At 44.2% G+C, this 11331-nt stretch overlaps 2 protein-coding genes and 1 long non-coding RNA gene across 4 annotated transcripts; all 3 read left to right on the top strand.

The window, feature by feature from the left end:
- The first annotated feature begins 1268 nt into the window (after window positions 1–1268).
- On the top strand, window positions 1269–2332 carry LOC106866167. The gene is made up of 3 exons (XM_014898920.2): window positions 1269–1499; window positions 1631–1768; window positions 1850–2332. The coding sequence occupies exons 1-3, from the start codon at window positions 1488–1490 to the stop codon at window positions 2108–2110; spliced, it is 411 nt and encodes a 136-aa protein (XP_014754406.1). The 5' UTR covers window positions 1269–1487; the 3' UTR covers window positions 2111–2332.
- Window positions 2333–3207: 875 nt separating this feature from the next.
- Window positions 3208–5406, top strand: LOC100842116 (60S ribosomal protein L36-3). The gene is made up of 4 exons (XM_010234240.3): window positions 3208–3340; window positions 3426–3561; window positions 4519–4718; window positions 5116–5406. The coding sequence occupies exons 2-4, from the start codon at window positions 3460–3462 to the stop codon at window positions 5144–5146; spliced, it is 333 nt and encodes a 110-aa protein (XP_010232542.1). The 5' UTR covers window positions 3208–3340; window positions 3426–3459; the 3' UTR covers window positions 5147–5406.
- Window positions 5407–5676: 270 nt separating this feature from the next.
- On the top strand, window positions 5677–7744 carry LOC104582899. 2 transcript variants are annotated; one of them, XR_730960.3, is made up of 3 exons: window positions 5677–6407; window positions 6828–7109; window positions 7471–7744. It is a non-coding gene; the product is annotated as an uncharacterized LOC104582899 (long non-coding RNA). The 2 variants fall into 2 exon arrangements; XR_730959.3 differs by having other exon boundaries at window positions 5677–7109.
- Window positions 7745–11331: the final 3587 nt, after the last annotated feature.

Below are 11331 nucleotides of genomic sequence, written 5' to 3'. Positions count from 1 at the left end.
TGCAACCCAGCCCAATATCGTAGAAAAGCACAAGCAAAGCAAACGATCTCGAATGAGTTTTTTTTCAAAACAAGCTTTATTACGGATCTTCCATATGGCCCAACATATAGCAGCCACCCCCACGATTTGGAGGTTTCTTGAAATTGGTAAATATTTGGACACCCACCAGAAGTACTGGAAAAACAACCCAGGCCGTGTGTCAGCATCTGTAGTTAAACTAAGTACCCCCCAAACATATTTGGCAACTACACACCCAAAGAACAAGTGATGAATAGTCTCAAGTTCATTGCAAAACCTGCACTTACTATCTCCTTTCCAGTTCCTTCTAAGCATGTTATCTTTAGTAGCAATAGCATTATGCCAAATAAGCCACATACAGATTTTGATTTTAAAGGGATTTTGTCCTTCCAAAGATTTCGAAAAAAAAGATCTCGCCCCCTACTAGACAGGTGTTCATACATAGATTTTACTGTGTAGGTTCCGGATTTGGTCCACTTCCACCTAGGTCTGTCCTTCTCGTTCAGAGCCACACCTATGAGGATATCATGCAAGCCTCGCAAGTCGCAACTCCTCTTGTAGTAAAGGGTCTAGCCAACGTCTAAAGGTCAACCTCCATCTAGTTTCATATAATTCTCTAACTGTCGGCCCACATTATTAAAGATTGCAAACAAACCAGGAAAAATTTGGCAAAGAGGGGTATGTCCACATCCGGCATCACCCAAAAGTTTAGTGGTTCGCCCATTACCAATCACAATACACCGGCCCTGTAAGTAAATTCCTTTTAGATATTGTAGTACAGGGAGGAGTGTTGAACAGCTACCGAACGGGAGGAGTACACGTAGTCCCCCGAAAAAAAAAAGAACTAACGTAGTCGCCGCAGGCCCATCCTCGTCAGAGGGTTTAGTGGGCTTCTCACTGCGGCCCCGTAACGAATCTGGACGGTGGGCCCTTCCATCTTGCTGGGCTGCAAAATAATTTCGCGATGGCCCTACGAATCCGAGCTCAAGCGCAGGAACGGCCTCCCCCGCTCTACGCTTTCGGGTCTCGTTCGCCGATCTTTTGTCCGCTTACTCCGTCAATGATTCCTATCGTCTTTCTAGGCGACCCCGGATTATCTTATCATTTCCCACTTCTGCTTCGGCCACGCGATTTTAGCCTACTCGAGTGAAAAAGCTCACGCACCAACGTCGCAGAGACTGATCTGCCATGGCGTTGGATCGCAGACGAGACCTACAATTGCCAAAACAGTCTCTCCCAGCCGTGTCCGTGTAGCATTGGAATTTCTTTATCTGCCTGCACTTTTCAGCCTCGAATCCAGTCGAGTACTCCGTTTATTTTTCCGTTTTTACTGATCAACGGTTCTTTTTCACGTGTTGTCACTTTTGCCTTGTCCATATAAGCTTTGAACACATCTCGTATTTACCTCCTTACCAGAAGTGACACCCTCCGCTCTTGGTTGTTGGCAGGTTGGGAGAGCTCATCTGCCCATGGCCCATGAGGTGCGCCTATCATATCTAAGATTTTCCTGGTTACAGTTCTAATATTGTTTTACACTAACATTGTTCTGTTCCGTACTAACAATGGTAGTACGGATTATAACTCATAACTCTACGTTTGGGAGCTATGGCAGGACGGCTGGCCTCTCGGACTGGGCACCCTGGATGCAAGAACCGGAGTGATCAGGAGCATCGGCTCTTCCTCCCCCGGCACGGCATTCACTCCCTCTCACTGCGTTTCTTCCTTCACTTCGTCTGATTTAGACACAGAGGTCAGTTTTGACTCGTCTCAACGCAAGGTCGAGGCAATCCGGGCATGCCTCTGATCATCTTATTGCTCTATTTCGCTGCAGTCGATCTGGTCATTGCCGCGCGGCGGCGGCGGCATGACTCTGGCGACACTGATCGGCCTGGTGGACGCCATGGAGAGCCGGCGCGCGAGGCGGAGCAGGAGAGGCAGGCTGAGGGCGTTGCTGCTCTCGCTCTGCCTCAGGAGCCACCTGGAGAATGGTGGCAGCGCAGCACCGTCGCTCGGCCAGTTCCTCGAGATGGAGAGGAGAGCCAGTGGCAACAGTGGCCATGCTCGCAGGACGCTCCCGTGGAGTCGTGCCTGACGAACGTGCATACAAGTTGTGTCCAATGGGGAATAATACTTTCTTTTCCTTCCTTTATTTACCAGACGACCGTGAGAGAACTTGCGCCTAGGCCGTGATTGTTTTGTTACGCGTCGTGCATTTCCATCTCTTGTTAGCTTAGACAGAGTTCTGCCTGTTGCAAGAACTGATGTTTTGGCGGCCCTTGGTGCTGTTTATAACTAAATATCTTTTCTTTCTGCATTATATTTTGGACTTCTTTCGTGTTAGCGTACAACTATGTGGTGGGTGAACTCTTGTTTCCGTTATTCTGATAATGAAATCCGATCGAAATGTCATTTGAAAAATAAATGTCCATCTCTTGTCCGTTCGGTTGGGTGTGTTTGCACGAGGGAGCCTGTAGCTGGGATACACGCCGAAAGGGCGCATCCACCAGCTTAAGCCCAGTGTTTGGTGCTACGCATCGTGACCACGAACAAGGAGGATCGAACATCGAGCGGTGAAATAGACTAAATATAGCATCAACGACCTATAAAATGCCTCCATACTCCCATGGCGGCGTATCCAGTAACTCCGTGAAAGTCATTGTAAATTTTTTAAAATTCTCAAAAGTATGTTAGAGAAGTACTGATTCATGTAGTACTAAATTTTCAAGTCCAAACTCAATTTCTTTTGGTTACAGCGAAGATTTTTTTTAACATAAATAGTGGTTCTTCTCTGTTTGGCTTTATTCATTTGCAATTTTATTTTTTCCACAGACTGTAAAGCATTACACCGACATCATGTAGTATTTTTGTATGAACGTTTTGAAACTTCAAACATATTTTCTGCTCCCTCCGTCACATATTAAATGATTCAAATTTGTTAAAATATAAACGTATCTATATACTAAAATCATCTAGATACACGTATATTTCGGCACAGTATATAGTTTGCACCGTAAGGGACGTTATCACGTGATATTTTACCACTCCCGTACTAATTTGTTTTTTTAAGAAAAAAGTCCCACACCAAATGGGCACCTTTTTTTTTAGAGGAACCAAATGGGCACGTATGAACTCATATATCAACCTGTCCAGCTGAGCGATATAAGCCCAGCAAGCCCAATTGGCCTGGCCCATTTTTCAACCACGATGAGATCTCATCGAGCCGGCGAGCAGGTAGTATATATCACACCATCGTCTTCAAATCTAGGGTTCCTCCTCGGACGCGGCCGGCGGCTTAGGGTTTTAATCTGTGTTCGTTCTCAAGGTAACAAGCACGGAAAACAAGCTCCGTAGACCGCTACACTTGAGTCCTGTTGATTGATCCATTTTTTGCGTTCCATTTGTATCAGTGGCAGGTTAGTAGGAGCGAGTGGGAGACCGGCGATGGCGCCGTCGCAACCCAAGTCTGGGCTCTTCGTGGGCATCAACAAGGGCCATGTCGTTACCAAGCGCGAGCTTCCACCACGCCCGTCCGACCGCAAGGGGGTAAGCACTTTCCCACCTTCGCTGTTCTTCCTCTACTGAACCTCACCATACATGTCTTCTTTGCTATGCGATTTCAATGCCATCCGTTGTTTATGTAATACTAGCAAATGCCTAACTGTCTGTTGACATTTTTTTTTTGTGATGATGTCTGTTGACATTCTAATACTGTATTTTAATTGGTTCTATTCTACGTACTTGATACGCCAGTAGTTTCTCTTTTTTTACGATCTTGAAAGGCTAGGTGGAAAAACACTGTACTCCCTCTGTCCAACAAAGGATGTCTCAAGTTTGTCAAAATTTGAATGTATCTAGACATGACTTAGTGTATAGATGCATTTAAATTTAGTCAAAGTTGAAACATCCTTTGTTGGACGGAGGGAGTAGCTGATATGACTGAATGATCCCCCATTGGCCCATTGTAGCTCTTTTTTTTGGCCTGGGGCGTTAGAAATTCCTGGCTCCGCTGCTGATTATAGGTGTGTGAGGTTTACCTTACAATTGCAGGGGAACGCACAACGTCTACTCCCTCCGATCCATAAAAAGGTCGCCCACTTAGTACAAATTTTGTACTAACTTTAGTACAAAATGGGCGACACTTATTATGGATCGGAGGGAGTTCGTACTTGAGACAGCTTGGTGTTTGTAATTATGTATTGATGGCTATGGCTCGTCTCACCTTGGCAATTTTGAGTCTGCAGAACTCCAAACGCTAGGCCTGGAGACATATATTAACTATCTCGTCTCTCGATGTCAAAATGGGGAAACCCTGAGTTTATGGTTGTTACCTCTATATTAACAGTTTGTGGAGCCATTTGACTGTGCCATCTTTAATAAATCGGAATTTCTGGAATTGAAAGTTGAACGCTGCAGTTTAATGTTCCTATATTCTGAGTTTATAGTTGTTGCTTCTATATTAACATTCAGTTCTTACATTATTATCTTGTCCAACTTTTGCAGAAAAGTACCAAGAGGGTGCTGTTTGTCAGGAACTTGATTAGGGAGGTTGCTGGATTTGCTCCCTATGAGAAACGTATTACTGAGCTTCTTAAGGTTGGGAAGGACAAGCGTGCACTCAAGGTTGCCAAGAGAAAGCTTGGCACTCACAAGAGAGCAAAGAAGAAGAGAGAGGAGATGTCTAATGTCCTTCGGAAGATGAGGTGTGTAACTATACCTATTGCAGTTTTTATTGTGAGCATTATTTTACTCTGTTATCCTGTGTTTCTTTTTTCTCTTAGTCCTGTACTACTTAATAGCACTATGAGAGCAATGAGTTGGTTGGAATTGAAGATCCAACAATGTTTGTTGGATGTGCCATTTCAATCCCGTGGATTGTTATGTCCAGTTGGAAGATGAGTAGATGACTCTGGTTATGGTGTTGATAAACCAAGCGACCTTCAGCCTTCTTCATCGTTGTTTTATTGCCGTTGGCTCTATAATTGTTTGCTATGCTTGACCAAATTACTTGAATCCTACAATTAGATAACACAACAAATCAACTGTACTTGTAAATTCTTTCTGCAGTAAACGAGCTCAATATTCTCTCTCTGAATGCAGGTCTGGTGGTGTTGCTGACAAGAAGAAATAGATTATCCCAAATGTTGTATTTCCAGTTCGTATCTATAGAAATTTCTAGCATATGGCAATTGTATTGGCCCGTAGTCCATTGTGCTACCAGTTCCGAGTAAAACTATGAAATTTTGGTGCTATCTTCACAATGTGGTTTCTATGTTTAGCAGCCTACCTTTTAACCTTTTTATTACAAAATATCTAGTGTATTTTTCTTCCTTCTATGAGATTTTGTACGAGATATGTATGTTGTTTCAAGAATCGTATTCCTCTAGGCAATTCTGCCTGCGTGTGGAGATTGGATCCATTTTGCCCCTTAGAAATAGCTCTCCTGTCTAGTTTCAACACCAAACTCATGGTTACAGGACCAGAGTATTGAATCAAGCATCTTCCTTGTGGTGCTGCCTAAAATTTACGCAAGGTAGTGCGTCGAGCAGAAACCAAAGACTGGGTGAACTAAATCTTTTTTACCGGCCTAATAACAAAATGTCAGCGGCTAAGCTATCTATAATCTATAACTATCTTAAAAAATACGGACCGGTCCTTCACATGTGTTTTCGTCGCCTGTCAGACTCCTTCGTATCCCTTCGTCGGCCTCCCCTCCATCCCACGCAGAAATCCGCCGGCTGCTCTCCCTCTCCTCCACGCCTCGCACCTCCTCCTCACCTCGCCGCCGAGCCTGCTCTTCTCCACACCGCAGCTTCTCACACGCGAGGAAAAAAAGACAACCTCGCAGTGGTGAGGAAGCAACCCTAGCAAATCCCTCACGACCTCACTCTTCCGCTTCCCACCGCGGCGAACTGCCCCCTTGCCCGCCTCCGGAGCGAGCGGTTCCTGTTCCGTGCGTCGTGAGAGCGATGCCCCGGCCCGGGGGAGGAGGTCACCTCGCTGCCGCCCCGCCCTCCTCCTCACCGCACCGCCGCCCCTCAACCCTCGATCCCCTCTTCTGACTCCGTCGCTTGCTGGCGATGGGCGTTCTACGGCCGCGGAGGGGCGGCGGCGGCGGCAGTCGTGGAGGAGGGGCTGGATGGGCGCGGCTCGACGGCCAGCGGCACCAGCCGCGGTGGAGGAGATCGCCGGTATGTAGAGCAGACGGACGGGAGGAGGACACGAGTACACTCTAGAATCATTGCGACCTAGAAGACCTCACTGCCGGGTGCAAATCGGGCCGGAGTCGCCGGACGAGTCGTCTTCAGAGTTCACATCAGATGCACCAGCAATGCAGTTAAGTTATTGCAAATCTTCTCTGACGCGAGAGAACATCTAGACGTGATTTAACTGTACGTATTTTTCTCTCTGATTTATAACTGTACAAGTTCTTCTTTTCTCTAACGTCAAATACTCAGTGCAAAATTTCTGTTTCAACATGGAGCATTTCACAGTAATTTGCTCCCACCAACATCTAATGGTTATGTCTTCTTAGAATGTTTTTGGTTATTAGCATGTAAACCGTCAGTTCATCAGACTTCTTACTTGCTACAATGCAAGAGCATATACTTATACTTATTAACCGCCAAAAAAAAGAGCATATATACTTATTATGTCTTCTTAAGACTTGTCATAATTTTGTTCTGCAACTGAGGGAGGCAACAATTTATTTTAGTTCATGGATTGGAATTTCTTATCGTTTTGTTTTACTATGTTATTAAAATTCATGGTAACTGGCTTGCCCATTTCATGATCGGGTGAAATTTTGCCAGCTGCAATGTTGACATATCCTGTGCTGAATGAACAATCAATTGATCACTGGAGCGTCACAGAGCTGAAGGCTGAGCTGTGTAGGAGAAACCTACCTATCACAGGTTTGAAAGATGATCTTGTGAAAAGGCGCTTTGAGGAACTTCAGGGTAATATTCTTGGTGGAGAAGGAACAGGTGGTGGAGCTACCCCTGGTGATGATCTGAAAGAGGACAGTACTCCTGGTCCCTGCTGATACAACTATTGGCCAAGCTACGATCGAGGTCTCCGCAATAGTTATGAAAGTAAGAAACTGAATTAATCTGTAGATTTTATCTGATACAACGCACGGTTACACCGCTAGACCATGACACCAATTTAAGTGGCTCGGTGAGAAAAAGGTAACAAAAAATGACTTATTTAAAGAGAAATAAAATTTGAAAAACATGATACTCCTAAGACAAAATATCTCGTCGTAATATGGAATAAATCCTAGAGTACATATGTGCATGAATCATCTAATCAATCTAAAATAAACTTGGTTTTATTCTATCATAGTAAGCAGCTATAGCATAGGCTCAAATTCTCTTTTTTTTTTACATGGTAATAGTATCCCTTGTCTGCACTTTGTTGCTTCATATCAATTTCTTATTTGCATGATGCCAGGATGATATGCCAGCCAACATTGAAGAGCTTGAGAAGAGAAGGGAGCTGATTAGATTTGATGACAGTCGGCTGTAAGAAGTAAAACATCCTGGCAGTTATTTCAGAATCTATGTTTGTGATTTTGGAAAATAAGTCCTAGGAGTTTCACTGTTGTAGCATCGGCGGTTATTTTGGTGTATGATATATGTAATATTTTGTATAAAGTGTCAAATTGGTTTGAGATCACAGGCTATTATTTTGTATTAAGTAACTAATTGGCTTCAGCTTTTAAATATTGCATAATGTTTAAAATTTAACATGTGGCCAATCAGATGTTGACACAAGTCACCCCTGCTTGGCCTATCAGATGTTGATGCTTGTCACCCTAGCTTTTGACTTTTAAATATTCCATAATGTTTCAAATTTAACATGTGGCCAATCAGATGTTGACACAAATCACCCCTGCTTGGCCTATCAGATGTTGATGCATGTCACCCTAACTTTTGTTGTTCCGTGGCATCGCACGGACATTTTGCTAGTAAGAGAAATATTGGTCTTCATGTGTAACACGCAAACCGAGACAAGTGATGATAGAAAAACCTTGTGGCCGGTTGGATTGTTGGATTTTTCGTGGATTTTTCGTGGGAATGACAGTATTTAGTTCAATTTTGGAGGGGTTGAACTAAATACCAGTCGTCTCACTAAAACTACCACATTTCAAGCAGTGGCAATTGTAATCTCTCCCGTTTAGATCCTCGAAACTGTTATGTGACCAGGAGCAAGAGACCATTGATCATTTGCTGCTAGGCAGGTGTGGTCGATCTCCCTAAGAGGTTGGAACAACCTTGAGTGGTTGCCCGCACCTCAGGGTGTGCATTCGGTTCGGGTAATACCGTTCGTATGCTTCGGTTAATACGGTTATGTATAAAAATACTGTTCGGTTTCGGTTATGACCATTTAATTTTTGTTCGGTTTCGGTTATAACCAAATTAACCAAAATTGACGCGAATTTTTGAGCAGCGCATAAATTTTATAGACTTGTTTCAAAGTTTAATTTAGTCTATGAAAAGATAACCAATCATTCGATTGTGTACACATATGGTAGTACGAAATGTTGCACACTAGCAAATGGTAGTCTACTTGCAAATTGTGCATGCACGTTCAGTTCAGCCATTCAAAGATTATGGGCCACGTTCTCTACTTAGTTGCCAATTGAACATAGGCCCAACACCAACAGCCCAAAGGAAAATAGGCCCAAAAATGAAACCCGATCGACTAACTAGTTAAAAAGTGGGTTTTCCTAATTATAGTAACTGACATTTCTCAGGCCGAATGGTTCTTTGGTACGGCGGGGAGGCAGAGGTCGGGAGTTCGACTACCAGTCATGCATATTTTTCATTTGCAGTGGGGTTCGGTTAATTCGGTGTAACCAAATTTTAAGAAAAAAGAAAATAACAAGTACAATTGATTTTAAGATAAATAGACTAAATTGAGCAAAGTCATGCGGTCACATTACCTATTTACCTAGAAAAAAAAAAATAACAAGTACAATTGATTTTAAGATAAATAGACTAAATTGAGCAAAGTCATGCGGTCACATTACCTATTTACCTAGAGAGTTCGACTACCAGTCATGCATATTTTTCATTTGCAGTGGGGTTCGGTTAATTCGGTGTAACCAAATTTTAAGAAAAAAGAAAATAACAAGTACAATTGATTTTAAGATAAATAGACTAAATTGAGCAAAGTCATGCGGTCACATTACCTATTTACCTAGCAGTGTTTTTTTCTAAACAGTGGGCCTCCCCACCGATTTCCATTAAAAAAAACGCCGGCGGTTCTACAAGAAGTTCAGAAAAAGAAAAAAAACAAGTAAATAGAAAACAACAAACAAAAACTGCAATACAGGACACTTCAGACAAACTAGATACTCCAGCATCACAACTCCAGACAGCAGAACAACCCTAACAGCGTCGACAGACTCCAGCATCTTCAGCTCAATTTGCAATTCTTCTGGTAGCCGGCGCCCAACCTTGTCTTGCAGCATATGCTTCAGCGATTACCTGCTTCAGCCTCTGCACCCCCTCTAGAAGGTTTCGCCGGCCTCTTCCTGTCTGCAGAATCGCCCAAAGATCAAAATGATTGCACAGAGAGAAACAACTGAAGCTGGATCATTAGGGAATTGTTGTTTAAAGCAAGCTGCATTCCTAGTTTTTCAGATGGTCCAACTACAGCAGCACCTCCACTCAGGACCAGTTTCTGTTGGCCTGCTGGGAAAGATGCAAGCCAGGGACCAAACATGTCATCTGTGCTATCCGGTGGTCTAGAGAGACCAAAAGCACAAGTAATGACTTGCCAGATCAGTCTGGCCAAAGAGCAAGAGAAAAGGAGGTGGTCAACTGTCTCTGCTTCAGCACAGAAATGACAGTGTTCATCACCAGTCCAGCCTCTTCTAAGCAAGTTGTCTTTAGTTAGAACACTGTTTTTCAACATCAACCACAAGAAGATTTTGATCTTTAGTGGGATCTTGATCCTCCAAAGCTGTCTGTAGGGCACCAGATGTTGTCCCTTCAGATGAAGGTACAAGGAACTAACAGAAAACTCCTCACTCTGTGTAAGATTCCATCTCACCGTCTTCCTCCTCAGAGAAAGGGAAAGCTGCAAAAAAAAATCTTGTAACTGTTGTCATTATTCAAAAGTCTCACCCAGCATAGTTCTCCTGAACTGGATCCACGGCAATCCTCTTTCCCTGACATCTGACACAGTCACTTTCTTCTTTACCTAGCGGTGTTAAAAGATACTCCGTCCGTTCCATATTAAATGACATTTTATTAAATATATCTAGACATTTTTTAGATATAAATACATCTATTTTTGCAAATTTGAATATGGGACGGAGGTAGCATGCAACTCAAATAAACTATTCAATCAGATTGGGTTTTCTGCCCTTCCACGGTCTGCGAGCGCATATGGATCGAGGATTTTCTCGGGGACGATGCCATAACACTACGGACCACACGGCATACATGGAATTGAGGATTTGCTCAGAAAAAAAACACTACGGACCCTGAAAACTTCGCTGTACACTGCTTCCCGTGTCCGTTTTTTAATCCATTCGGAATGTCTGTTCCAAAAGAGCTGTCCAAGCGCTTCCGTTGACATAATAACCTGCTGTTCCGGAATTTTAGGATTTTGACCCGGACGTGTCTCATGTCGCGTTCCGACGGCGTGCACTCTGGCACAATACGACAGCCGCGTGCACGGGCCTTGGATCATATGGGTTCCGTATTACCGATGGCATGGCTCACGGCTCACCCTGGTTTTGATCGCCCAGGTCTCGCCGCCTAATCGAACGGCCTCGTTTTCCCCAGCCGGGATCAGGAAAGCAGGGCGGCGTTTTTAATTCGGATCAGGGGCGATCCCAGCCCAAATCTTTTTGGGCAGGTTTGTCGTGAATGAAAGTCAATCCACGTCCTATCTAGTCACGCGCTCTCTATCGCTCGCTGCTGCACGTAATCCTTGGCAGCTCTGCTCTTCTCGCCCGGCGGCCATTGGCTCTCTGCTGCGCTCCTACACGAAGCCTACGGCTACGAATGGCATTTCCCAACGCAGGAAGCCTCTCCTGCTAGCGCCAATTTGCAGCGTCTCTCCCCCCCGGCCCTGAGGAGCCGTCGTCTCCCGAGGAAATTGCGGACCAGCGCAAAACACCTATTATTCATATTTTTTCGCAAAACACTTACTATTCGCCTAATCCGTTACACATAAGTCATAATCCTAATTTCAGTGCAATAAACACGTTTCTGACCGGTGGCCCACCCGTCAGTGCCAACGTGACGTCTCGGCCTTACCAGTGAGAATTGGGTCGGGCCGAAGAGGACTTCG

This window comes from Brachypodium distachyon, chromosome 2, assembly GCF_000005505.3.
Source record: "Brachypodium distachyon strain Bd21 chromosome 2, Brachypodium_distachyon_v3.0, whole genome shotgun sequence".
Classification (NCBI taxonomy): domain Eukaryota; kingdom Viridiplantae; phylum Streptophyta; class Magnoliopsida; order Poales; family Poaceae; genus Brachypodium; species Brachypodium distachyon.
Note: the sequence above shows the minus strand (reverse complement) of the source record. Positions and strands in the feature narration are given on the sequence as shown.

Coding starts and splice junctions, on each gene's coding strand:
- LOC106866167 (XM_014898920.2), top strand. Junction 1,769..1,849: donor CGTCTGATTTAGACACAGAG/GTCAGTTTTGAC, acceptor ATTTCGCTGCAG/TCGATCTGGTCATTGCCGCG.
- LOC100842116 (XM_010234240.3), top strand. CDS start 3,460: ATGGCGCCGTCGCAACCCAAGTCTGGGCTCTTCGTGGGCATCAACAAG. Junction 3,562..4,518: donor GCCCGTCCGACCGCAAGGGG/GTAAGCACTTTC, acceptor CAACTTTTGCAG/AAAAGTACCAAGAGGGTGCT. Junction 4,719..5,115: donor AATGTCCTTCGGAAGATGAG/GTGTGTAACTAT, acceptor CTCTGAATGCAG/GTCTGGTGGTGTTGCTGACA.